The sequence below is a fragment of the Micropterus salmoides genome, unplaced genomic scaffold (assembly GCF_014851395.1).
Source record: "Micropterus salmoides isolate LMB-PRFRI ecotype aquatic unplaced genomic scaffold, ASM1485139v1 Ms_hic_scaffold_12, whole genome shotgun sequence".
Classification (NCBI taxonomy): domain Eukaryota; kingdom Metazoa; phylum Chordata; class Actinopteri; order Centrarchiformes; family Centrarchidae; genus Micropterus; species Micropterus salmoides.
The window spans coordinates 6,458,254-6,486,018 of record NW_024040263.1 but is presented as its reverse complement, the minus strand read 5'-3'; the positions used below and the strand labels follow the sequence as shown (position 1 = coordinate 6,486,018).

Below are 27,765 nucleotides of genomic sequence, written 5' to 3'. Positions count from 1 at the left end.
ACACAGTGCACTGCTCAAGTGTAAATGTGAAAACACAAATCATGTATCCAGATGAAGATAATTTATCAGTGTTTGGACCCTGAAAGAAATGCCCCCGTGTGTGATGATAGACAACCCCCCCGCCTCCAAAATGACCATTCAGGGGGAACAGTGGATTGCAGTGTTTGTCCTGCGAACAGAGCCTGCAGTGACTCTTTTCAGTGAAACACCCGCCACTGTTCCCGTGCTCTCACACACACACACACACACACACACACACACAAGCTGAAGCTGTATTAGACAGTCACATCACACCAGAAAGGGTTACAAAACAAAAATCTTGTTTTATTCTCCTTCTACCATGTAGAAGTTTTACATAGATTTTGTACATGAAAAATAAAAACAATGACTTTTCTGATTCATACATATAGCATGTCTTTTGGTAGTGAGATCCATCCATGCACTAGAAATTACTCACACAATCTCACATCACATCTGTCATGACACATCCACACTCTTCAGTCCTTCGTTGTAAGACCGCGGTTATTTATTTTACTGTATTGACTGTCCTCCTATAGTAAGGTTGGACTTAACCCCTGCTTGTGCCTCTCATGTATAACTTTTACATTTTAGTCACAGCTAAGTAAACCATCTTTTTTTTGAGCATTAAATAGCTGGCAATCATTGAAAACCCCAGAAACTAACTGAAATGGATGGAAAAGATATTAATAAAGTGTGTGGGATTCTTTGTTTACTAGAGTTTTTGATCCTATGCACCACTTCAAGGTGTGCAACACCTATATAACATATTTACAAAGTTGCAATTGTAATTCCTTCCCAGGTGGATATTTATTTTGTGTAAAAACATAAACATCAATATAGACAAATTAAAACTTTTAAGACAATCTTAAGAAAATAGTCGCTTGAGAAACCAGTTAAAATATTTATTATCCTGCAGTGAACAGAATATTTTGTCATTCAGATGATTCTGGAAATATCTCCAGAACAGCAATATGTGTTGTTAAAAGACATTCTGGGTTTTTCAAAGATCACCAAATATTTATTTTTTGAAAGCTGGCACTTCAGACCAGAGTTATAATGTAAGCTCCACTTAATTTGTCAAACAGTGCCTCCAGCTTTCACAGCATCTTAAAAGACTGCGGCGTACACACAGACCTTGTTGCAATAATCAAAGCCAACAGCCAACCACATCAAAAAAAAATGCCAGCAACCTTTAGGGATCAAATAATTTTTTTTTTCCAATTGTAAAGCTCTCTGACAAACAAAAATAGCTTGATTCACTATTCTGACTTGATCACAGTGCTGATATGATGCTCCATCTTGTTATTTAGAGGTGATTCACCCTTATAGAAGTGTCTCCGCCTTCAGGTATCCTTGAACATTTTACCTTCATAAATGTAATTGTTTTTTTATATCACTGTCAAAATAATGGTTAAGAATTAGAAAACATGTTGAGTTGATGCCAGTGTCTCTCACACGCACACACGCACGCGCACACACACACACACACACACACACACACACACACACACACACACACACGAAGCATATTGGGGGGGGTCACTGAAAAAGGAAAAATCTTCCAAACATGTCTGGCTTAGCGTCCACTTCAAAATAAATACTCGTGCTTTTAGAAACAGGCACAATCTTATCTCAGTGCTTCAGAGGAACAATATCAACACAAACTGCACAATACTAAAACCTCCAAACTTTAATCTGTGTTTTTGGGTAAAGTCACCGCTGTGACGAAGCCATGAGGATGTTGACTGAAGGGCTGTACTTGGTGTCACTGCTGCCATGTCTAACTGCTATAGACATCTGGTCACATCACAGTAACTTCATTTAAACAAGCCCCCCCCCCCAAATGTGTTTTGGTGTGTGCGCCCGCAGAGCGACTTTTTAGATTTTTAGCATGTAAATGTGTTTGAGTCTTATTCCTGCAGTTGAACACGGCCAATTTTAGAAAAAAGATTTGAGATTCTTTGTAAAAACTTCATTTCAAATATTAGAATTTTTCAGGCTTTTGAAATAAAAAAAAAAAAAAAAGTACAAAAATTGACAAGTTTTGTTTTCTCTAAAAACAACTCTGCGCTTTACATATGATTGTGCTTTTGAACACATACCCGCACAGTCCAGCTGTCATGTTCCTATGATCACACAGCGACCCACGTTGAACGATTTCACATACGCAGATTTGTTTCTCCGTTGACGCTCTGCTCCAGCTGTGCATGCCAGTTTTCTACCATCGTCGTCATCAGCAAGCATGTCCGCAGATTGCCATTACAACCAAGACCCATCCTCAAGAGTCTACCTGGTTCACGAAGGGCACCTACTGGACCAGATGGAACCATCTGAAGTGACCTCTCATGCTTGTAGTAACAGCTTTATGCCTTGGCTGGTTTTGTCAGTAATAAATAAATAAATACTTCAGGGGTCAGGCGCACAAAAATATGGTCTGAGCATACTCCGTGACCCGTGTCTGATCCCTGAACCTTTGCCAGGTCACTGGCTGGTTGTTCTATATGGCATTTCAGTCTATTCGGTTGCCACAGATGGTGAAACGATCTATTTCCAGCAAATCTTTCTTGGGTGTTCGGGGTTCAAGTCCATCCCCTTCCAGTTCCGTATTGGTGTTGATGATCTTATCATCATCCCCATCTGGTGTTGTCAGGAATGTGTCCGAGTCGCTCTTAGGGAGTGTAGGGGCGGAGCTCTCTGCCATGTTGGTGGGCTGAGGATTGTCTGATGCCAGTGATATTCCGCCTTTGGCGATTGTGGGTTCTGTTTGAGGAAGAGCAGTCAAGTGTTTTTATAAGCAGCAAAGGAACATACATACATAGAACAACCGACAGTTCACGCAAATGTACAATCATAGCTTAGCACCTGCAACTAGGCATGGTGTGCATGGGACTGTAGCAAGAGTGATACTTAGCCTTTAAATAGTTTTGTGGGTAGTAACTGAGCACTACTTCCAAGGCCAAGAGGCACATCATTAACTAATTAAATTAGTTTGTGGGGTTAAAGAAAGCCCCATTTACTGGCACGTTCGCTGTGTAGTATATATTTCAGAGGGTAAGGTTAGCAGCTCTCAAATCTGAGAGGTTTACACTCCAACAACACCAGCCAATGTTACCCAAGAAAGTGTTATATCCTCAACATAAAAGCCTTTTCTCTTGTAACGTTTATATTTAAAACATACTGTTTGAAATACTAACAAGTGTGTAGCCAAACACGTTTGTGTTGAATGAACAGTCTTCAACAATCTTTTTTTCTCTCATCGTACTTATAATACTAAAACTGACCAGCTCTAGACTAGGACTGCTCGATTATGGCAAAAATCATAATCACTATTATTTTGGTCAATGTTGAGAATCACAATTATTTAACACTACTGACTTATGAAACATCATGCATTTATTGATTTTTTAATGCTTCAAGGTTTTTTTTAAATGATTGTATGCATTACTCAAACATCGAAAAGGCTTCCCTAAATTTTACATGTTTTTATTTTAAGTATAATTTTGGAAATTACTTTTATTTCTCATATCTGTTTTGTTTCATCTCCCTATATGTTTTAACTGGTTGAAATAGTTTTAATTAAATTATTTCATAACTTGCATTTGATTCTTGGCTAATTTATGCAGTGTAAAATGCCACAGAGTTAAGCTAATAATGACAATTAGCAAGTTATAGCAGTTGTAACTCCGGTCATCCTGGCTCAAGCCTGGCTGAGAGAGACTTTGGGCTTTTAGGGAAGGGCGAGAGTCACCGCAATAAAGTGCTCAAACTACACTGAATTAATTTACAAGAACAATTATGATGAACTGGTGAGGATGCTTACTTTTCCAGAGACAGGCAGTTTTAGCCTCAGTCTTTTAGCACAATTTGAAATCAAGGAACCATTGTTTCAGAAATTACAAAGAATCTGAGTGGTAAATCTGCCCTGTTATCACTGTTAATTGCATATGTACCATAATAATCTATCCAAAAGTACAATGAGAGAACATAAAGAATCTGACAGACATGACAATATATTTAGCAATTTAGGAACCGATAACTGATTGCTACCTTGCTGTGGTGCAGTGTGAACGTGTTTGGTACGGTGAGCTCTGGAGTTTGCGCGGCTGGACACAGCAGAGGGTGGAGGGTCGAAGAGCTTCTCCTCCATGTTGGCCTCTTTGACGAACATACAAGACGTCCCCAACAGAACGATACTGTTGAGCACCTTCAGAGTGATCATCCTGCTCACACACACACACACACACACACACACACACACACACACACACCAAGTGGATATGGGAAAATACATACAAAAAGTAAGAAACGCTTAACTAATAAAACTGCAAATGTGTGTTCAAAATCTGGAAAAGACAAACGGATTTTACCCCAGGTAAAACAGCAGCACACACATAAAGGAGAGCGAACCCTGGATCTTCACTGAGCTGGTCACTACTCTGATCAACTAAAAAAAAAAGAAACACAAACACATCATCAGATGCAAAGTGTATACACAGTCAACATTACAACAGGTACAATAGTAATGTATAAGTGACTGACCAGCAGAGCTAAAGGGAGGGGGATGAAGCCCATTCTTCTGGATACTGAGTCACTGTAGTCTGTGTAAGCCTGCAGACACATTTAAGACATTTCCTCAAAATGCATCAACAAGAATGAACACTGTTCTTCTTTCCAAACCAATGTGTAAGTAACAATATTTAATCAAATCAAGGAAACATTAGAGGAAATTTCCTGCAACTATCAGTCTCTGTTTCGCAGTCATAAATAAATAAATGTTGTATTTGGACATTTTGGGTAATGCAGCAGCGTTTTGGCTATAATGTGAAAAAACCTTGATTCCAGATATTTAATTCACTGGATTAGAGAAAGACACACATTTCCATCTGGGTATTTTATCTATAAATTATGTTGTCAGAGAGAGTACATTTGAAAAGCTCTAATTTTTCATCTAACATTTTATGTACAATACATCTGTATTCTCTTTCAGGAGCACATTGCAGCATCAGAGGAGAATTATGTAAGAACGACGATATACAGTATTTAAAACCTACATTTAATAAACATTATTATGACTAAATACAGTTTATAAGGCAAGTATGAATACATCACTTCTTTGTGTCCTTGTGTGCATAACAAGCGGCCACTTTTGCTGAACAGTTTCACTCACATTTTTCTGTCGACTGCTGACAAGGTCAAACGCAAGGCTGGCTCTGTATTCCCCGTACACCTGGACAATGATACAGAGGAACACAACATTAATCAGCCAAAGTAAAAACATCAGAGTATAGAAAGAGTATAAAAGACAAAAGGGAAAATGTGCAAACGTGGATTAAATGTGCACGAGCATGGATATGCAAGGGGTTGAACGCCAACTACATGTGATTGACGTGTGATTAGGTTTGACAGTCTGGAGATAAAGGGGTTAATCCCTTCCTGTGGAGTTGGTTTTCTCCTTGAAGGGAAATCAAAGAGGGAGAGAAAACAAGTGGGAAGCAGGAACAAGAGAAAATGGCTCAGCTGACAAATAGTTTCCATCTGATACTACAGTGCATCTGTGTGTGTGTGTGTGTGTGTGTGTGTGTGTGTGTGTGTGTGTGTGTGTGTGAGAGACAGTGAGAAATAGAGAAATAACCACCAGTTTGTAAAACACAAACAACACGTCTTGTACTGTAAGTCAGGTGGGTAGGAGAATAATCAAATCTGTTAATCTTAAATATTCATTCACCTTTGAAAAAGTAGATGAACAAAAAATTTTTATCTTAAGGTCCACTTACTAGCTTTGTCCTGAGCTTTTGACAGCATGTAAACATCTTTGTCAGGGGATAGATTTTGCTTGGTGTCAAGCAACATCTATTGCTGTGTCATTATTAGGTATTACTAAAAGCTATTAAGCCGCTGCCACCAATCCTTTAAGCCTAGTTCACAATACATGATTTTTTGCCCGATTTGCAGTCAGAGAGCTCGGCGACCGTCAGGCTGGGATCGGGTGTAAATCAGCGATCAATCGGCGGTCGCCAGTCGTTATTTGTGATCTACTCAACGATGCATTAAAACGGCTCCCCGACACATCACCGACAAATCGCTCACGCCAGCCAGATATCTAGCATGCCAAATATCTGGAGGAGTCGGCCGACTCGATATCCTAATCCAGCCAATGAGAGAAAGCAGCTGCAGAGCAGGCAGCTACTTTTTCACTGCAAAACTCAGACAACCCCTGATACCTGCGTGTGCTAATCCATTCTTTCATCCATAAGCTATTCTTTGTCTTTATAATTGCTATCTTTATAATAACAAACAAGAGCTGTTTCGTGTGTAGGTTCGCTTTATTTTCCATTTCACGTGTGTTTTCTTGACAAAACGTCGTTTGGAGACCAGCATCGGATGACACATACGCTGTCAGCTTCTGTAGTGTGTGACCCCCTGTCACCAATCAGTCACGTAGGGTCAACACCACGACTTCAAGACTCAAGAGCGGTCTTCTGATGTGCATGTGTTCACTTGTACACACTTCACTCGGTAAAAACGTTGTAGCCTATTAACTTACGTTACACGTCTCGGTGGATATTTAATGCAAGGACCAGGTGAAGCAACAGTGAACACAGTGCAGATGTTGGTTTCAGTTGTTTGACAGGCTACGTCATTAATAAGCCGTCATGCGGCTCACCTGCTGACCTAACAACAAATTGCAGGTGGAAAAATACGGGAGTTTTGCAATCACCATGCTGGCTCACCGTTGTGATGTCGGTCAGATAGACGATGGCATCGTCTAACGGCCCAACCCTACTGCTAATAGCCAATTCAGCACACTTTTAATGGTGCCAATTTGCCAAAATGAAAAGAAATATATGCAAAAGAAGGCTCGAGTTGATGGAAACATTGTATTTCCTGTTTACATCCCTCAAAGCATTATGGGAACAGCAGTTCCAAAACTCAGAGAACGATTGCCTCCAAAATTGTAAGTAAAACAAAGAGTAATTTTAAGAGTGACACTTCAGTCATCCATAAATATTAACTTTTTTTAATTCATAAAAACAGTCCTTAAACTGTAGTTTAGAGGCAGAGCGGGTTGCTCACTAATCAGAAGATCAATGGTTCAATCCCCGGCTCCTCCAGTCTGAATTTCAAAGTGTCCTTGGGCAAGATATTAAACCCCAAATTGCTCCAGATGGCTGTGTCATTGGTGTGCGAGTGTGTGCATGATTATACGTCTTTCGACTGATGAGCAGTTGGTCTGTCATCAGTGTATGAATGTGTGTGTAAAGCTAGAGACGTTTTAAGAGGAAGCACACCACTTTAAGAATCCTCAATACAACTCTACTAGGAAAGCATGTAACGCCAAAGATGGCGATTATCCTGCCCCGCACTCTAGAAAGACAATCGTCTGCTTTTAACAGCCGAGGCGGGAAACATATTAAGCCAATTGTGTGGTTCCACTGACGTGAGGGTATAACTGGTGGGGAAAACGCTTTTGTTATTTTGGGGCAAAGTCATCAAACTTTTTCAGCAATTTTTTTTAGCAGATTTCACTGGTGATTCTACACATTAAGTTTTAATGTCCGGTGACCAGCAGTAATGGCTCTTTTCCCATTCATTCAAATATGGGCCTTGTCTTGCTAAGACCGGAAAAAAACGCCCCGAGGCGTTACCAAGATGGCTGCTGTGTGGTGGGACTTGCCTATAAGGACTTTTGTAAAGTGCTTTGAGTAGTCAGAAGACTAGAAAGGCGCTATACAAGTGTAGTCCATTTACCATATATACTACAACTAACGTGCATTTCTGATTATGCCACCTTATTCTGAAAATAACAAGATATGACACGCTTGGCTAATACAGGTAATGATAACTGAGCAACCTCCTTTCACTGATGAGAACTGTAACAAAGCTAGTCAGGGGACCTTTTTTTAAACTCAAATTTAAAACTACTCTTTGTGGTAGACTGTGTTTAAAACAACTCACAACATTGCTCCCTTAGCTGTCACAACTTAAGACACTCACTGCGCCATGACCTAATGGATAAACTGTGAAAGTACTGTGGGCAAAGAGGACTCACATCAGCACTAATGTCATTGAATTTGGTGATGAAGGCGTGCTTGACTACATCCACAGCAACCTCCGAGGCTATCACCATGACTACATCAGGAAACAGCACCCACAAGTGGTCTAAAAACAAACATCAAAAAGTGGTCAGTACCAATAATTAGTTTACAACAGCTATAAAAGTCAGTGACAGTTCACTGAGGAGCCACAGTAAGAAGATCTGTGCAGCAGCACTGCGTTAGTTACCAGGGTTCCAGGAGAACTGCTCCATGTTTCTCAGACAGACGATGAGCAGGAGGATGTAGTTGGTGAACCTCTCTTTTATGTCTGTGGGAAACAAACAAATCAATCCTGGATTAACCTACTTTGTACTCACTGCAGCTGAGCTTGATTCCATAAATTTACCTTGTACTAAATCACCAAGTTCAACGGCAGAGTTACAAAATGTCCACAGACCGCTGATTTTGCGGCAGATATTTGTCTGTTTTAGGTATCAATCGCCACTTACCGCTGTTGGACATCTGGAAAAGGTTGTTCTTTTCAAACTTCTTGAACACACTTCCTTTGATCTCCACAAACTGCAAAAACAAGCAAAATACCATGGCTGAGCTCATGCTGTGTGCACTTTTAAATGAGTTAAATGTGTCTGTGTGCATTATACTCACGTTGTTTGACATCATGATGGTCAGCAGGGACTTGTTGTGGGAGTTGAAGGCTACATTGAGCGTGGTGGCCTGAACCATGATGAGGATGGCATGGAGAACTAGATACAAACATGCTGAGGAAAAAATACACTGAGGACTTCAGTAAATAATATCATGTCAATTTGGATGTACACCCACTAATATGCATGCTATACCAGTCTGAAGTAATTATTGATTAATCTGAAGATTAATTATCGTTGTGTGTATAAAATGTCCACAAACAGTGGGAAAATCCCTCTCAAAATTCAGTCGAGCCAATGTTGACACCCTCAAACTGCTTATTTTGTCCAACCAACCAAAGATTTACTTCACAATAACAAAAGACAAGAAAATCAGTAAAACTCACATTTGAGAAGCTGGGCCGTCTGGTATTTTTGCTTAATAAATTACTCCTAACCACCACTCTTGGGTTAGAGGCATTTGTCCTTGTTTTTTATCTACACCAAGGAAATATTCTGCCACTTTTAAGAGACATACGTTGAAAATGTAACAAATTTCATCATCCCAGACTGTTGTTGTGTACACTGTTACATCATGTATCTGTATGTGTGCAGGGAAATACATGGAAATACACTTGTAGATATCATTTCTATATCTTTTTATTTCTCAGTACGTTTCTTTCTGCTATTCTCTTTCCTTTTGTTCTCTAATCTGCTCTGAAATGAAACTTAACACGCCAATTAACTTAAAGTTAAGGTAAAAAAACTTGATAAATAGATCAATAAAACTGTTGCTGATTGAATTACGGACTAATTATTTTAGCTTTAAAGTTGTTTTTTTCTGACCTCAGACCTGCGCAGAGGGTGCCAACAAGATACACAGACTAGCAACAACAATCACAGCTCCTTATCAGTGGGGAGGATACAGACGTAGAGCACAGCCATGAGGAAGTGAGGAATCACGCCTATGTGTGCCCTCTTCTTCTCTTTGGGTTCTGTGGCTGTCCAGTATAGAGCGTCCAAGATGTCCTGGCCAAATGATGAGAACAGGCGGTCCGCCACCTGACAACACAACAGGGGAAGGACGGGAGGAAGGAAATGAGTGGGTGGCAGTAGAGTACAATCACAGTAGTTGACATTAGAAGTGTTATCTGGGTGTACCTCTAACATGTTGTATATGATGTACAGCTTGATGACAGACTGCCCCCTGATCAGGTGGTACATCATGGAGTAATCCACGTAGCTCATCATAGAGTAACACAGCACCATAATGAAGCCTTTCAGCACGTCACATACCTGGGCTGGCTGGAGCAGGCGAGAGCCACTAAAACACACAAACACAAATCACACGCAGAACAAAAGTTTACAAAAGAAAGCGACAAGAAGAGAAAGAAGAACAGAGCAATGCAGGTTATTATATCCTGTTTAGTTGGGTCGAAATGTCCTTAGGCATGATACTGAACCCCGAATTGCCTCTGGCGGCTGTTCCGCCAGTGAATGAATGTGTGTGGATAGTGAATGCAGATGTAGTGTAAAAGCGCTTTGAGTGGTTGAAAAGACTAGAAAGGCGCTATACAAATACGGAGCATTTACATTTAGTTTGAACACAGACCTCTACTGCCCTCTAGAGGTTAAGAAAATTGATTGTTTCTGTTTACAAATGTGGACATTACCATGTGAAGGTACTTGCCAAATCTGTATGCACTGGTTAGTTTATACCTGTATTATACCTTATAATCCAGTGTTAGCGAAATGGAGAAAAGGAGCTAATCCTCACATCTGAGAAGGTGAAAACCAGAGAATATTAGACATTTTTCCTTGATAAATTACTTGAACGATCTTGACTCGACTCAATTGCTTTTAGAGCTCAAACATTCAGTCGATTAATTGACCAACAGAAAATGTATCTGCAACTTTATGGTTAATCTCTCAATAGTAAAAAAATGCCACACATTTGATGGTTCCAGTTTCTCACATGTGAGGATGTGCTGCTTTTCCTTGTCGTACATTACAGTAATGAAATATCATTGTACTGTTGGTCAGACAAATGAAAATAATTGTTAGTTGTAGCCCTGGTCTACCTTTATCACTTATACTGGCACAGGGGGAGGAAATATTAAGAGCAACATCTGTAGATGACACAAACTTACAATAATGCATTCAGTACAACAGCTCTGTAATAAGTAATGCCTTTTATCTAATCAGAGGGGTGTTTGTTTCAATTTTGCATTCCTAATACCTAAGCATTTACTGTACCTGAGACCACAGCAAGGCAATGTGATGAGCCGTAAAAGGGCCAGAATCACCCTGAGGGGCAGCAGGGTGAACACATAGAGAAAGGCATCCAGACAGAGGAAGAAGCCGAACGTCATCAACTAAAGAGAGAGAATGAGAGAAAGACACAGAGAGGGAGAATATTTTTTTATTTGTGACTTTTAAAACATTTTCCACAGTATTTTTGTTTGTGTGTTTACCTTCTCGAGCTCCTTGGGGATGCGGAGACAAGTGTAGACCCTCTCTCTGCGTTCTGTGTATTTGGCCTCATTGTGTTCCAGGAAGTAGCCTCTGGTGAGCTCAGTAGTTATAAATCTGGCCAGAGACAGATCTAGAGCCAAAAACAAAGAGAGACAAAGCAATGAACACGCATAGACCTTAAAGCCTTTTGCCTCAACCAACCATCCTCTCTCATTTCCCATGAACAGATAAGCCCTGCTTTGCACACGCATGTACACACCTACACACACACCCCCACACAGTATGCAATATTCATTCATTTATTTTGTGGAGAGAAACGTCCATTGGCTGTGTGGCTTAGTTGTTTAGAGCTTGATTGTAACTACTATTTAATGATCGGGTTTCATTGGCCAGTTGCCCTGTCACATGCAAGTCTGAGCGCATGTGTTCACTACATGAACAAACCCTATGGAAAATAACTCGTGACATGTGTGCATACTTCTGCAGCTTGAGTGAAGAGAGAGAGAGACGAAAAGAAAAGTGAAGCGAGTCGGATGAGTGAAAAAAAAGGACAGAAAAGTAACAATATGATAGGGGAAATGTACATGAAACAGGGGCACATCAACTTGTGTTTTTACATATCAAATATCAAATTGTCATTGCAATATTCATAATGAATATTGCATTTTGTCAATATTGTGCAACCCTACATCCTACAGTACAAAGCTTTGACGACTTCATTCACAGGTTAGGAGGAGGTTCCTTCAAGAAATCCCTTCATTGTGGCCAAACATATTTGTACAAACTGAACATTGCACACATGTGTATGTGGCAATGGAGCAGCGGATAAGACACATGCCCTGGGGTGGGTTCGATTCCCACTTTGGCACATCCACCTTGCCATCCACTTACCACTAGTTGCTCCAGAGGCATGCAACCTCTGACGTATATAGCAATCGTAAGTCGCTCTGAATAAAAGCATCAGCTAAATGAGTAAATGTAATGGTAAACATCTCATTCCAAAAAACGCCAACCTGGCTGCAGGGATTTGCTCCCATTTAGTCACAAGAATATTAGTGTGGTTAAGAACTGAGGTTGCGTGATCAGACCTGGTTCGCAGTCGGGGTTGAAGTTCATAGCAAAGGTGTTGAGGGTTGAGATCATATCAAACTGGGAAAAACATTTGCTATGTGCAGGGGAGCATGTTTAGTTTGAAACAGCAAAAGGGCCTTCCTCAAACTGTTGCCACAATGTTGGAAGCACACTATTGTCTTTCATTTTTATTATATCCTGCAGCAATAATATTCTAATAATAAAGGGGCATTGCACCAATGTTATATATAAAAGTAGACGTTTTAGTAACAGGGTACTACCCAGCCTGTGAAAACAATTTTATTATGTTTTTTGAGGCTCAGGAGGAGCATTCTTGTCTCAGTGGGCTAACATGCATTAGAAAATAGGGTTGCGGCATTTGAAAGATGTGGGCGTTCACCAGGTGAGATAGGTCAAATGAAAGGCTTCGTCTAGTTGCATTATGGAAAGTGTAAAATCCAGTATTTTCTGAAGCTTGACCCACAGCAGAGAAAATAAAAAGTCAACATATGTCACTACCTGTTGCATCAACAGGCACAGTTGGAAAAGCACAGGTGTAAATACTAAAATTAATCATGGCTGAATTCCATTTAGCTCCTTCGGCTTCCTGGTATTGTGCATACTGTCACACTGTTTTGGCACTACTAAGAAACGGGAATAGAACAGAGCCATCTTTAATGTTGTGGGTAACTTTAATGTTGTGTGACTTTAACAAGTCAAAATGTCTGCTGTGATTGTGGCCTACTTTTTCCGGTCTTTCTACAAAGAAGTCTAGAAAGAAGCCTAGTCCAAACCATGACAATCAGCCACAGACTGAGTATAAAAGCAGTATGTGGACATGGGTGTCCTACACAGTACACTCAGCAGCACTTCTGAATGCGCATGTGCAAAGAAACCAGCACGTCTTACTTTGACAGAAAAACAAACTGGCCTAGACTGCATGATTACACGCAGCAGTGATGTCTTGCTGACAGTCGGGACTCCTAACACAAGTTATAATTCGGATGCATATGACATAAATTAGCCACATGAAGTTGCTTAAATTCAGCTCAGTGTTTAACAAACATTTGCTGTGGTGATATAGAGCTAACGTTAACGTTAGTTACATTCTGAGATCAAGTGGAAACTCGGAGCGGCGCACAAAGCTGGGGATTGAAATTGCAACTGCGTGCTCAAGCAACGGTATTATCACAGATAACCACACATTCAGTGTAGTAACGCAGTGGTTTGCTATGAAGTTAAAATCAAAAACATCACTTCAGCAGCTAGCTAACTTAGCGCTGTCAAACTGGAGACTGTGGCTGTAACGTAATGAAGAGGCTAACGCTCACCTGACAGGTTGCGTTTCTTGGCCTTACTGCCGCCATTTTTATCGTTGATCCTCAACGTCTCGGGGACGCCGTCTTTCTCCTTGTTATTCTCTGTTTTGGCAGCCTTTCGGCCCCTCTCACTGTCCTCTTTCTCCTTCTCTTTCTCCTCTCCCAGACCTGTCGACAGCGTGTCCGCCATCTTCGCCAAACGGTCTCATCTGCTGCCTGGGAGACTGACAACTGCGTCACACGCTCTGATGTCATCACGCCCTGTAGTTCCATTGAATCACCAGCAGGTGTCGCCAAACGCCCAGAGAGCACACATAGTGTTAAGTTGATTGATTAAATTATTCAATGACTGATTGATTGCTTTGTTTTCTCCCTCAAAGAACTTCTTCAGACATCACAGCTTGAATAAAAGGAATTTTATATATATATGTATATATATCAAAAAAGATTTAAAATTAAACAATATGTATTTAACCAAAATAGACCTACATCCAATACCAAAATACAACAATAATAAACTTCTAAAAATAAGTAGGCCTAAATAAATAAAACAAAACAAAATACATTGAGATACAGAGATTTTCATGTTTTGTTTTTACTGATTACTGCTTGTGCCTAATCATTCCAACAAACATTTGTTTTATGCATGTGGAATGTGTCTGTAATATATATATATATATATATATATATATATATATATATATATCTATATATATATATATATATATATATATATATATCTATATATATATATATATATATATATATATATATATATATATATATATATATATATATGTTATTTTTTTATTTATTTAATTTTTTTTTCTCTTCTCTTGAGAGCCTGTCTTGTGGGTGGGCATTGTGTGAAAGTCTATTTTTGTGAGCTAATTTTGTTAAAATTATGCTTACATGGTGTGCATTTTTAGATAAATGTGTTACATAAAATAACCACTAACAAACAGGCAAACCTGTAGACGGGTGAAGTTCCAGCATCAGGAGTGCTTGTTTATTTTCTAAGGATTTTATGAAAATCATAATAAATGTACCATGTGGTCTGCCTGCATGTACAGTTCATATGTTACACAGTTTGCAGATGATGGACGGAAGGGGTTTTAACAGGGACTCACAAATAAGACCCCTCCCCCCCATTTGCGTCTGGGCCCCTAAAAGACATAGCTTTAATGTCATTGTCTCCAACAATAAAGTTGCAGTTGCATATGCAATAAAGTACTGAGCCATTCAGAGATTTAAAAATAATAAAATAGTAGGCCTACATTATGGCATAGCAATATAAAAGTACAAAAGTATACATTATAACATAACAATATAAAATGCCTAAATGTAGCCTACTTAACTTTAAACCGCCGATTTGCAACAGCCAGACCTTAATGAATAAGTGGAGCGTGCAAGAAACAAGATCAGAGATGCAGGACAATAAATCCTTCATATCTAAACTCACTGGTCTTGCTCCAACCTGACCTTTAGGGTCCGTGAATGACAATGAACCACATATGTCATTCTGACTTCATTAACTCTGCTTTCGTGATTTTATAGCTATAGCTAAGGTCACCAATCATTTTGGTAATCACATTTCCAGTTCAAAAGGCCAAGTTGCAAAGGTTAATTTATCCCTGGCCTGAATAAAGAAAGAGAGAGAGCAGGGATAGAGCAGGGAGAGAGCAGGGATAGAGCAGGGAGAGAGCAGGGATAGAGCAGGGAGAGAGCAGGGATAGAGCAGGGAGAGAGCAGGGATAGAGCAGGGAGAGAGCAGGGATAGAGTTTCCCCCCGGTGAGAGATCTCTTTGACCGCTAGGCTATAGATTCGGTTTCTCCTCCTCTGTGACACGCACATGCAACAGTTCACCAAGAGAAATAACCTAACTATTTCCCCTGTGATGATTATTTTTTCTTTTTCTAAACTATAGATTAAACTCATGGTGATCGCCGAGTGTGCTTCGCGGTCGCAGCCCGGCGTCGTGTTACCTTCCTCGGGGCACCATGGGCTCGTAAGATGCCTTCGCTGTGGAAACGGATAACGTTCTCGGTGGCCTCGGTGCTCTGTGTCGGCTCGGTGGCTCTCCTGGTGGTGGCCCTGTCCACGGAGCGGTGGGTCACCGGACGGATCCTGTGTAAAACCGGGGCGGATATAGTGAACGCGTCTCATCCGGAGCTGGACCAGTTCATCGGGGACATATACTACGGCTTGTTCCAGGGAGGAAAGGCCAAGAAGTGCGGGCTCGGCAGGAGGCACTCCAGAATATACAGTAAGATTACATCCTGTAAACTGTCTGTTCAATCTTGTTAAGACTAGCCTACCAAAATCAATAAACATACATTACATCAGCCTATTTATCAGTGAAAATTCTAAGATCTAACATCCATATGAGAACATAGTAGGCTATCAACAAAGCAAACATAGGCCTACTCCATTAATGTATCAGCGCGCATCATCAAAATGATCTTTTAAGAGCAATACAAGTTCTGGAGATCATAAACTTTCCAAAAAATACCAAATAGCTTAGCCTAATTCATGTTGAATTTTGAGAAAATGTGTACAAAATGATGCAGGAGACATCTAGAAAATCTAGCCTTACTATTTACACCAGTGGTGGGAAGTAACTGTAAGTGTATTTACGCAAGTACTGTAGGCCTACTTAAGTACACCTTTGAGGTAGGCTACTTACTCGAGTATTTCCATTTTAGACTTGCACTGCATGACATTTCAGAAGGAAATATTGCACTTTTATTCCACTACCTTTATTTCACAGCCTTAGTTGCTTGTTATTGATTATTAATACAAAATTGAATAAAAAACAACATTTTGATGTATTATTCTATAAACTACCCAGCAAGTATATAAGTAATTCCACTTTTACATATATCCACTAACATATTAATGAATCAATATTATTGTCAATCAATATTATTCAGAAATGGGACATTCTGCATACTGAGTACTTAAACTTTTTGGTACTTTTTTTGATGCCGGCACATTTGGAAATTTACTCACAATACAAACATGTAAAATAACTTCCTCAAATTAAAACTTTAGCTCCAAACAATAATCTGTTATCCACATATCATGAGCACACACTCTTTCTTTCACACACAAACAGCTTTTGGACGCTGCTATTCTTCAGTCTCTCTCTCTCTCTTTTCATCTTGACTGATACAAACCAGCTCACCAGGCTGATAACTTGTGTTTTTTTAATCTGTGTATCTTTGTTTCTTTCTGACGGCCCAGTTTTCCCAAAGCTTGTGCGGACGTTGAACGGCGGCCTTCACATGATGGTGATCCTCTTTCTGCTGGTGGCAGTGGGCTTCGCGTTGGTCAGTCTGTCTTTCTGTATTTACAACGCACGCAAGGTTCCTTACCAGAGCATCAAAGGGCACAAAGGAATCTACCTGTGGAACTTCATTGCTGGTATGTGAGGCAACTTTATCTTTACTCTTTAACTCAAAATCTCCCTCTTATGTGGCTTTTATGTATTGGTTGCTTCACATTTCCACCCTCATTTCTTCCACGTGTGCTTCTGCCCACTTTGTATTTCCGCCCCTCTTTTTATATGACTGTTTCCTTATTACCCTTCCTCATGCTTCTGAGCATTACGTTACTTCTCTATTTTCCCTCACTGACATTTGTTCTCCCTCTGTTTCCAGCTCTTTTTGGTTCCCTAGGTGTGTTGTGTTTCCTGGCAGCCTTGAGGCACCACAGACTGACTGAGCGGGTGGCTAATTATCAGGAGAAACTTTTTGTGCTGGTTGTCCTGGATGACAGCCTAGACTGGTCTTTCTGGCTGGGTGTTGGCAGCGTTGCCACTCACTTTGCCGTCTGTGGGGTGGTTGCCCTGAGTCGGATCAAACTGCCCAAACCGGAGATCAAGAAACCTGAAGAACCCACTATCTCTTCTCTAGACCTGCTCTACTGAAGGACCAACCAGGGAGAGTGAAACCAACACTGTGCCAGTGTCCCTTTCCTTTACGTGACTTTTAAGTTCATTACAGCCTCAATTTAGTCTAACGTTTATGTAAATCCTCATATGAAAAATCTTTTCCCAGTGTTAATAAATGTTTGTCTGTGGCAATTATTTAAAGGGTTCAAGTGTTGCCTGGAAAGTAGTTTTCTTGACAAAAAGCTGCTTTGACTGATGGCTGGATTAACCTGCTAGAGACTCATGGGACCAAAATGAGTCTCCGGCCTCCGACCCCCAGTTCCACTGGTGCAGTGGATAAGACACATGCCTTTGGTGTATGAGACCTGGGTTCAAGTCCACTGTGACGGACCAGTGTGTCCTTCAGCAAGACACTTAACCCCTAGTTGTTCTAGAGGCGTGCGACCTCTGACATAGCAATTGTAAGTCACTTTGGATAAAAGCGGCAGCTAAATGAATGACTATTTATTTTTTATGTTTAACGTGCACTGTTTCTATAGACTAACTGGAGTAGGCCCAAAAACACATTAATTTTGTAATAGATATTATATAATTGAGATTATATGAGAATAAAAAAATGAAGTTCTTTAAACTAGATTTGGCAAAGGGATCATCTGATCTTGAGAAAGTACCTTGAGATTAGCTAAGTAAGTGGTGCATTTTTCCAAACAAAAGTTCAGTGAAATCAGCAAAAACTACAGTACACCTCAAGCTTTTGTGGGCATGTAGAATCCGGTGCCCTGGCGCCGGGGCACTTAGGCTACTTGGTAATCTAGCCTGGCTGTGCAGCTGTATCATTTAAAAGTATCAAATAAGCTTTTATTCAGGTACAAACTCTTGGATTTATAATAAGACTGCAAATATTTTTCCACCCTCAGAATAAATAAAGGCCCATTGATCATTTCAGTGAAATATATTTTTTATATAGCCCAAAATCACAATTTGCCCTCTACCCATAGACCCTTGATTCAGATGAGGAACAACTTTAACAAAAGGAACTAGAAGGAACAAATCTCAGAAAGAGGAGGGATCTTTCTTTCAGGACAGACAGACATGCAGATGTTGTTTAAACAGAGTAGACAAAGGTTGCAGTGATAAACTTACAAAATGGAGAAACAGAACAACAATATCAAGTAAAGTAAAGTAAAAAAATGTTTTCAGTGATGATGACTGGGCATCAAAGAAGACGAGAAGAAACCTTCGTGTGCCAGCAAGCACTGATAGGACTATAAACCTCCCTCTTGGTTCTGCTGTCCAAACAGTCAACACACGCCGGACAGATCAGACTCTGGATCTGTTTGGTGTCTGCTCAAAGAAACTGCAGGTAACGTAAAATCACCAAATCCAAATAAAACTCAAGTCACTCACTTGTAGCTTCAGACGCTGGTAACTGTGACAACAGGATCACAGAAAAAGGCTGTGACACAAACAGCAGGTCTTTTAATCAACCTTTGTTTAGTAGCTTAAGCTGTAATCGGGACACATGAGTCCAGCATCCCAAACTTTTCTCTGCATTCTGCACATCCTGTATTATATTCTGTCTATAGCTGCAATATGAATTTTGTGTATAAATTGTGACAGATGTGTTTTTAATTACTTTGCAGATCCCTGATGGAAAGTTTGCAACTATGCATGAATGATGATTTATTATGATCTTCCATAAACAGAGACTAAATAATTGTCCTTTGATTTATATTCACTTTGTCATAAAAAGCAGATACAAAGGTCAAAATAAGACCTATTTTGTACATGTTGAAAAAAGTAATTTTGGCCATCATTAAAGGACTTTTTTGACCTGTGTTAGATTAGTTATAATCACGTGTTAAGATGGCTGCATGACTTCAAAAGAACTTTTTTTTTTGTTTAAGATGCTTCCTTTCAGACAGGGAAACTGACTTACAACAAACAAATATTTACAGAAGACAATTAAACAATTAGTCAGGGTATGTGTTTCTTCTTTTCATGTATAAAATGTGTAGGTTATTGATTGTTATTTTGGGAATGTCTGCTCACTGATATTGTTAACTGCAGTGATGGAAGAACTCAGATCTATTTTACTTAAGTAAAAGTAGCAACCCCACAATGTAGCAATACTCTGTTACCAGTAAAAACCCTGCATTCAAAATCTTGAGTAAAAGTATGAAAGTGTAAGTATCAAAATATAAAAGTAGCAAAAGTAAATTGCAGAATGGTCCATTTCAGAATAACGTGCATAATATTATTGTATTATAATTATTGATGCATTAATGTGTACATCACTTTAATTCGCTAAGAGGATCAATAAATTATTTTCTTAACCTTCTTAAACTACGATAACACACCATCATTTATGCCATAACCTTCACACCGAGGTATCTCTCCCTTTTGGTGTGGAAGGCCAACAAGTCACAACCATAAGTTATTTGCTTCCCACTGCTACCGCCAGATGGCGACAAGGGTCCGTTTTTGTCTCTTGTTGGTGACGTATAAACAACGCGACGCTGTCGAGTCGATCTGCTGTCTTTTGCACATGGATGCGACCTCTAAATCTTTTGAGTTAATAGTTTGATCCGGGTTTATTTATGCAGAACAGATGACAATGCTTCTTCTGAGGAGAGCCGCGCAGGCGGCGGTGCGGACAAACCACTGCAGGTCGTTTTCTGCGTCACAGGCTCACCTGAACGAGAGAAAAGTAAGTAGCCTTAGTTAGCCTGTTAGCCTAGGCAGTAGTGACTCACACAGGACTCATCCTTCACAGGTGGCGTGTTTGTTTACAGGAATCCTTACTGTGTTGATGTGTGTCTGCAGGGTCTGGTGCTGGGAGTGTTTGAGAAGGAGGGAGAGGAGGGCAACCTTCATCTGACAGAGGCAGCCGCAGGTTTTGACCAAACGGTGTCTGGGAAACTCACTGAACTGCTGAAAATGTGAGTGTGTAATATCTGTGAACTGTCAGTTTATGTCTTGGTATGTGATGGTAACAATATACACTCACCTTCCAGTTTATTAGGTACTCCTACAATAAACGCATGCAGTCTAATGCAACAGTTTTGCAATAAATCAGCCAACCTTCATAAGAAGAAGAAGATATACTTTATTTATTTAAAGGTTGTAATGTTGACTCAAATGATAATGGAGATGTAAAAGGTTAATGTCAGTAGTTAACTATCTAGCTGCTTTAATAACTTAACTTTCCTACCTTCAGAGATTCGTAATTAGCATTTACTTAAAATGAGCGATCTGATGTCAGCTAGCTGAGAGCCCACCCTATCATTTTATTATAACTATGTAATTTCATATTTTATGTAATTGTCAGCTAACACTGATGTTTAAGCATGAGCAGTAAAATTGGGGATTAGTTATTGTTGAGATACATTTTTACATCGATATAGAGTTTCTTATTTCATATGAAGTCTTTTGTGAGTCCTTTCACAATAAACATTTGTTTTAACTCTGGAAGTCCCAAAAATTAATAATTCCCCAACAACAGTGTCTGACTACTGCTTTATTGGACGCAGATTAGTTGGTCTGCTGTTGTGTGTCTGACTTGCTGGCAGTTTTGCTCTAGAATACTTGGTGACCTCTGACTTCAAAAGTTGTCGTGTGGTATGGGGCACCCATGAACTGGTGTAATGAATTTGATTTATCATCTACAGACTAATGACATTAGTTAAATAAGCAAGAATACTATAAACATTGTAAGATTTTAGTTCACTGAAGCCCGCACCTGCGCTGTACTGGGTTTTCTTTTGGACCTGGAAAAAAAAGTTAACCCCCCCGGTTGTTGCTGTATAATTCGCACCCTGGGTCCACTTACTCACTTTGTCTGGTGATCTTTGACCGTATCGCACGGTCTCCATTAGCAGATGAAGTTTACTCAGTTCCCCGCGACCCTGTACGCAGGACAAGAGGAAATCCCAAAAGCAAAATCTATTCCAGTGATATACAGCCTGTGATATCAGTCTCTTCTTTTCTTACTACTACTGTCATATTAACAGAAAAAAACAGCATGGCTAAAAGAAATTTAGAAGCAACTTAAATATAGCATATATAGATATGCATATAGATATTGCATTGGGAAAGATTCTACTGCAAAAATATCAGTATTGATATTGGCAAGATATTGTGTATTCATTAGTGGTATACCCAATGCTTAAGTATTCTGGATCGTCTCCTCTAATTTAACTGAGCAGGTGATATAGGCAAATGTGGAGATGTACAAAAAACAAATGTACTTTTAGAAACCTTCCAGAACAATACTGGATTCAAAATTGCACAGGCCTGCAAAGTAGTTCCACTCAGAGGTCTACTGATAACACTCTTTGACCTCACTGATAAATTGAAAAAGAAAAAAGTACTTGGTATTGGCCACTTTAGAAGATATTTTATTTGGCCTCATGTGATTGGTGCATCCATAATAACTTTGAAAAAAAACAATCATACAATACTGGGGCATTCCTAATGGATATCATGCTAACACTGTATGTCTGACTAACATGTTGAATAGTTTGTTAACAAACTGATTTTTGTTTTGTACTTTTTTCAGCTCTGGACCAGCGGTCAAGAAAGGCAAAAGCAGAATATTTTATGGAATCCACAAGGTAAAGAGTTGTGACATTAGCATAAGAAATCTGTGTCTCTTGACAACGTCAGAGTGATTAAATCTTCCCTGTGTCTCGCTTAGGACTTCCCGTGTGTTGCAGTAGTCGGGCTGGGTAAGAACAATGCAGGTGTCTGCGGGGCCGAGAGCTGGGACACCAGCAAGGAGAACATCAGACAGGCAGTGTCAGGTAAAACGCATGACTCTGCTCGTCTTGTGCTGCCTATATGGAGGAACTTTTGGAGTATGTACCTGGCTGTGATGATGTGTGTCTATTTGTGTGTGTTCAGCTGGCTGCCGGTCACTTCAGGACCTGGAGGTGAACCACGTGGAGGTGGACGGCTGCGGTGATGCCCAGTCAGCAGCAGAAGGTGCCGCTCTGGGTTTGTTTCAGTATGACCAACTCAAATCCAAGAAGAAGACCAAAGTGGCCACACAGCTTCATGGAAGGTAGAATAACACGAGCTGAGCTCGGGCAAACTGAATTTACCCTTGGCTTAATACAGACGTATGCAGCATCATGCTTATTTTTTATACTGTATATCTCTGTGTGTATTTGTTTTTAGTGCTGACTCGGTTGGTTGGGAGAAAGGAGTAAAGTATGCAGAAGGCCAGAATCTGGCACGGCTCCTCATGGAAGCTCCTGCCAATCACATCACTCCTACTGCTTTTGCCAACACCATCGAGGAGAAACTAGCGCCGCATGCTGAACGAGTCACAATAAATAAGAGGTTTGTTCTTCATTCATCATGTCCGACTAAGTTTCCAAGAACTGCAGTGTTCCAATTCAGACATAAAAAATGTACAGTGCAACCTTTTATCTATTATGTAGTTGAAGTAAGCTGAACAAACACATTGTCGCATTTTAGAAGTGTGCCTTGACACGTTTTCATGGCACTGTGGGGCAAATGAATGCAACTGCTTCTCAATACTGTTCCCAGGTATTGGGCTGCTGTGATGGACAGACCGTTTGCTTGGTGGCTAGATAAATATTAAGCTGGATACTCCTAACTAAATATCTACTCTGTAACATAATCACAAAATATTCTCTATTTTCTATTACTTTGAAAGCTCTGAGCTTTTATTGGGCTGGAAACTGTCATTCTAGAGGTGCAACCATTAGTAGATTTATCGATTAGTCAATGGACAGAAGATTAATCACTGACTATTTTGAAATTAGATTGTCATTTTTCAAGCTAAAACTCCAAACTTCCCCCAGCTCCAGCTTCTCGATTGTAAAGATTTATTGCCTTTCTGTTTCTTACATCGCAGTAAACTGAATATCTCTGGGTTGTGGATTTTTGGTAGGAAAAAAACAAGCAATATTAAGATATTACATTGGGCTCTAAGAGACTGTTAAAAGGCTTTTTTTTACATTATAGAGAGAGAATACTTTGAAAGAATCTGCAGATTAACTGAAAATTAAAATAATAGTTATTTAAGAATTTGTCCCAATCCAGGCTGGAAGCAACTCAGATTCTATTCTTATATACTTTTATACCCCTAAGAAAAGCAACATGACAGAAAGATGTGAGGTGGAATACTCATGGAAACTTAACATTGTCATGTGAAGGGTGTATCTTCAGTCCGGCTCTGCTCTGTAGCCTGTAAACCAGAAAATTTAATTCATTTATATAAATAACTTGGCCAAATTTATTGTGATTATTGATCCATTTTCTATGCTCTGAAGAGCAGATGAAGGAAAAGAGTATTTGTTTAATAATGTGTGTGTTTATGCAGATCTCAGGCTTGGATAGAGGAGCAACAGATGGGAGCGTTTCTCAGTGTGTCTAAAGGTTCAGAGGAGCCCCCTGTCTTCCTGGAGCTACATTACAACGGTTCTCCTGACAGCAGTCAACCCCCACTGCTCTTAGTGGGCAAGGGCATCACGTTTGACAGGTAAACCATAATGATACACACTCCAGCTCACTGCCTCAGCACAGTCAGTCATATCAACCTCTGAACACATCTCATCTTATGAAAACGTTACACTGCCCACATTAATGTCATTATGTCCCCGCTCTATGTTTGCCGGTAGTGGTGGTATTTCTTTGAAGCCGTCTCCTTCTATGGATGCAATGAGAGCTGATATGGGGGGAGCTGCCACCGTGTGTGCGTCTATTGTCACAGCAGCAGCTCTGAAACTGCCAGTCAACATTATTGGTGAGCTTTTTTACAATATGTATCCCGCAATATAATTTTTCTATAATAGATTATCAATTTATAATACACAAACCTATTGTAATGTTTAGGTGAAAACAGATGTCTTAGCCTGCCTGTTTCCGCTCGTTAATATATCAGGTCTGGCTCCCCTTTGTGAGAACATGCCAAGTGGAAAAGCTACTAAACCAGGGGATGTTGTCACAGCCAAAAATGGAAAAACAATCCAGGTGTGTGGATGAAATGTGAAAGTTTTAAACGGTTCCGTGTGTTTGATATGTTTGTGCACTTGTAATCTGTGTACTTATTAGTAGTAGTTGTTGTTGTTGTTGTTGTGTACAGGTTGATAATACAGATGCAGAGGGCAGACTGGTCCTTGCTGACGCTCTGTGTTATGGACACACCTTCAACCCCAGAGCCATTGTTAATGTCGCTACACTAACAGGTGGGATTTTTCAATTAATTGGTTTGCACAAGGGCATCTGTGACCACAATCTGATTGTTTTATGTTTATATCCCATTTACATCATGTTATGAGAGTTCAGCCTTCGTTTGGTATGATTCAAACAAACTCTGGTGCCTTTGCTCATTTGGTTTGGGGTGAAAGCTGTCGTACCTACCTCTCTGTCCCCTTGTTCCTTGTGTTTACAGCACATTAATTGTAAAGGCAACAATGTGTGATTTGGCAGTTGTTCATTAAAAAGTAATGGAAAGTGTAGCGATCCCACAGTATCTTCAAACCCTGTAATTACTGTACAAGATATAAGGTGCAATTGTATTCTCAAATGTTAGAGCTCCTAATCAGGTTTTTTTTTTTTGAGCTCCCTTGTGAGAAAATAAATTAACACATGATGTGTAGGAAAGTGCTGCATGATTTGATATGCCTATGTCGGCCAGTGCAGCAGTAGGTGATGCAGGATGACCGTCACCAAAACTGTCCAGTGAATGAGTTGTTCATGTTTACAGCTCCTTAGTTTATTGGTAAAAAGTAAGTGTGAACATGAAATGTACCCAAGCAATAAGACGAGCGTTATCACCTTAGGCTCATAATGTTGCATGATTAAATGAAAGATATGCAAATATAATCAGTAAATATTTAAATGTAGCTTCCTCTGTCTCCAAGGTGCCATGGATGTAGCTCTTGGCTCAGCAGCAACTGGAGTATTTACAAACTCTGACTGGCTCTGGGAGCAGCTGCACAAGGTACTGTGTCTGTACACTAAACGCGCTCGCAACATCTCAGCTCCTGTGTTGACTGTGTGTGTGTGTGTGTAGGCTAGTGTTGTGACAGGTGACAGAGTGTGGCGGATGCCTCTGTTCCAGCACTACACCAGACAGGTGACTGATAGCCAGCTGGCTGACCTCAACAACATCGGCAAGTACAGCCGGTACGTATCTCGCTACACTCGGTGAGGGCATGCAGCTCCTGTTTCAGACATCAGACTAGTAAAGAGCCCCGGTCATGCTTCAAATGAAACTCCAAACAATGCAGGCTTATAGCTGGATCATGACCAAGACGTGCATGTTATTGTGAAATCACTATGATCTGTTGGTGTAATTATCACAATTAAATGTTCATAGTAAACTCTTATTTATACTTGTACATGAAGAAATGTTAAACAAAATAAAGTTTTGTACACTAAAAAAAGAACAAACCCGAATATAGGTTAAGATACTGTGACAAAAAAGACATAAAGTTAACTAAAAGATTCTAACTGTTAAAAGATGAATGAAGCCAGAACATAAGGCTTTTAATTTGACATTAATAAGGGAAGAAATTAAGGCTACTTTCTAAGAGGTCTTGTTAAGGTTTAATTTCAAGAGTAGTTTTATGATTATACCTTTTTAGTATCTTTTAATCCACGTCAACTTATCATGCAATCAACATCACTGAATCTAACCATTGTGTGTGTACAATCTCTAATGTAATAGTGATGAAAGTGTGGAAACGGTGTGTAGCACAATGTAGAACAAAATTATACCTGTAACAAAGAAAGATGTGTGAAGTTTCATCAATTTATTGCCCCAGTGCATGATGCAGTCACATGATCAGCACTCAGCCAATCATATGAATGCTTATCATGGTTTCAACTGTCTACTTATTTAGCCTTTATTTCAATAAGAGTGTAGCGTTACTCTGAATATCTTCATGCAGGATTAACAAATGAATCCTCAAACTGCTTTCTAATGAGCCAAATTAGCTGGGTGAGAATAAACAAGATTATTTTAGCCTGAATTGGTTAAGCCACATTTAAAGATCTGGGCACAGGGGTATACTCGTGTCTTTGTTTACCTGAATCTGACTGTTATGTCTTTTGATTATCTTTCTAGTTCTGGCGGTGCATGCACAGCAGCTGCATTCCTGAGAGAGTTTGTCACAGCTCCTCATTGGGCCCATCTGGACATTGCTGGTGTGATGAGTAACAAAGATGAAATTCCCTACCTGAGAAAAGGCATGTCTGGAAGACCAACACGTACTCTGGTGGAGTTTGCTGCCGGACTGGCCCAGTGTGGCTGAGAGAGAGACACATTTATGAGATTGGACACAAAACTCTCTGACTGTGAGCTTTTTCTCTGGCGAGATTGAACGGTGATCTCTCAACACAGGTCTAAAGAATGAGCCTAAAGTTTAGAAGTCTATGCACAGTTAAACAGTATAATTTCCATGGAAGAGCTCTGAAAATCTTGGCTGTGATTCATAGGTGTATTGTGAAAACAAATTTGATGTTCACATACAGCATCAATGTTTTGATGAGATTTTTGTCACAGTGTAATACAGGTTCAATGTCTCCCTGTACTGTAAAAAACCTGAAGCTCTGTAACTACACAGTTCACATAATTTATATGATGTATAAATAAACTGTAAGATTTTAATTATGTGTGTGACACATTTGTTATCCATATGACTCTGTTGTCAACACAACATGGATGTTGACCCAAACAGGACACACACGTGATCGTTAAGCACCTTCTTCCAAAACCATGAGCATTAATGCGTTGCTATGACAGCAGAGAAGATTTTAGAATCAGATTTTGGTACCTGGCTGCAGGGATTTGCTTTCATTCATCCAAAGGAGCATTAGTAAGGTTGGGCGATTAAGGCCTGGCTTAAAATCTTCCACACCCAACTCATTGTTTGAGGTATAGTCATGTGGAAAACGGGGAAGGCCTTCCCCAAACTGTTGCCACAAAGTTGGAAGCACACTAGTATCTAAAACAGTTGTTCCAAACCTTTTTGGTTTGTGACCCCTTAAAACAAAGTCTACTTGCGCCCCAGCATGAGTTATGAGGAGTTCAACCAAATAGTGTTTTTTTTGTTTGTTTTTTTTTCTGTTTTATACTGCTGCATATTAAGGTTTTGTGGAAGCTTAAAGTATCCAATATTAGAAATATACAATATAGAAAATCATCCCTAAAAATATAAATTTTGTGGTGTTGTATCAAGATAACTTTTAACCAAAATTAGCCAAACCACGAAAAACTCTCCAAAACCAACAAAAACATGTGAACAGGGTTGTCTTCAAACTT

At 39.8% G+C, this 27,765-nt stretch overlaps 3 protein-coding genes across 3 annotated transcripts; 2 read left to right on the top strand and 1 right to left on the bottom strand.

Annotated features, from left to right (window-relative positions):
• Positions 1 to 303: 303 nt before the first annotated feature.
• On the bottom strand, positions 304 to 13,756 carry tapt1b (transmembrane anterior posterior transformation 1b). Its single transcript, XM_038713074.1, has 14 exons — positions 13,579 to 13,756; positions 11,176 to 11,306; positions 10,958 to 11,076; positions 9,863 to 10,025; positions 9,628 to 9,763; positions 8,724 to 8,821; positions 8,567 to 8,636; positions 8,305 to 8,385; positions 8,072 to 8,181; positions 5,189 to 5,248; positions 4,561 to 4,629; positions 4,389 to 4,465; positions 4,069 to 4,241; positions 304 to 2,781 (listed from the first exon to the last, which is right to left on the bottom strand). Exons 1-14 carry the CDS (start codon positions 13,754 to 13,756, stop codon positions 2,531 to 2,533), a joined length of 1,716 nt encoding a protein of 571 aa, XP_038569002.1. The 3' UTR covers positions 304 to 2,530.
• Positions 11,343 to 17,657, top strand: clrn2 (clarin 2). Its single transcript, XM_038713075.1, has 5 exons — positions 11,343 to 13,429; positions 13,733 to 13,885; positions 15,495 to 15,833; positions 16,814 to 16,993; positions 17,230 to 17,657. The coding sequence occupies exons 3-5, from the start codon at positions 15,581 to 15,583 to the stop codon at positions 17,496 to 17,498; spliced, it is 702 nt and encodes a 233-aa protein (XP_038569003.1). The 5' UTR covers positions 11,343 to 13,429; positions 13,733 to 13,885; positions 15,495 to 15,580; the 3' UTR covers positions 17,499 to 17,657.
• Positions 17,658 to 19,960: 2,303 nt separating this feature from the next.
• Positions 19,961 to 27,111, top strand: lap3 (leucine aminopeptidase 3). Its single transcript, XM_038713072.1, has 13 exons — positions 19,961 to 20,172; positions 20,289 to 20,404; positions 22,024 to 22,078; positions 22,162 to 22,267; positions 22,368 to 22,527; positions 22,644 to 22,808; positions 23,818 to 23,976; positions 24,116 to 24,240; positions 24,379 to 24,467; positions 24,580 to 24,682; positions 25,361 to 25,440; positions 25,513 to 25,625; positions 26,569 to 27,111. The coding sequence occupies exons 1-13, from the start codon at positions 20,074 to 20,076 to the stop codon at positions 26,753 to 26,755; spliced, it is 1,557 nt and encodes a 518-aa protein (XP_038569000.1). The 5' UTR covers positions 19,961 to 20,073; the 3' UTR covers positions 26,756 to 27,111.
• The last annotated feature ends 654 nt before the right edge of the window (positions 27,112 to 27,765 follow it).

What these genes read in the sequence shown, in the direction of transcription:
- clrn2 (XM_038713075.1), top strand. Translation starts at nt 15,581, where the DNA reads ATGCCTTCGCTGTGGAAACGGATAACGTTCTCGGTGGCCTCGGTGCTC. An exon ending in GAGGCACTCCAGAATATACA is followed by an intron (nt 15,834 to 16,813) that starts GTAAGATTACAT and finishes CTGACGGCCCAG; the next exon opens with TTTTCCCAAAGCTTGTGCGG. An exon ending in CCTGTGGAACTTCATTGCTG is followed by an intron (nt 16,994 to 17,229) that starts GTATGTGAGGCA and finishes CTCTGTTTCCAG; the next exon opens with CTCTTTTTGGTTCCCTAGGT.
- lap3 (XM_038713072.1), top strand. Translation starts at nt 20,074, where the DNA reads ATGACAATGCTTCTTCTGAGGAGAGCCGCGCAGGCGGCGGTGCGGACA. An exon ending in CTCACCTGAACGAGAGAAAA is followed by an intron (nt 20,173 to 20,288) that starts GTAAGTAGCCTT and finishes GTGTGTCTGCAG; the next exon opens with GGTCTGGTGCTGGGAGTGTT. An exon ending in GCCACACAGCTTCATGGAAG is followed by an intron (nt 22,528 to 22,643) that starts GTAGAATAACAC and finishes ATTTGTTTTTAG; the next exon opens with TGCTGACTCGGTTGGTTGGG.
- tapt1b (XM_038713074.1), bottom strand. Translation starts at nt 13,756, where the DNA reads ATGGCGGACACGCTGTCGACAGGTCTGGGAGAGGAGAAAGAGAAGGAG. An exon ending in TTTCCAGATGTCCAACAGCG is followed by an intron (nt 8,386 to 8,566) that starts GTAAGTGGCGAT and finishes TGTTTCCCACAG; the next exon opens with ACATAAAAGAGAGGTTCACC. An exon ending in TCAGCAGTCGACAGAAAAAT is followed by an intron (nt 4,630 to 5,188) that starts GTGAGTGAAACT and finishes ATGTGTCTGCAG; the next exon opens with GCTTACACAGACTACAGTGA.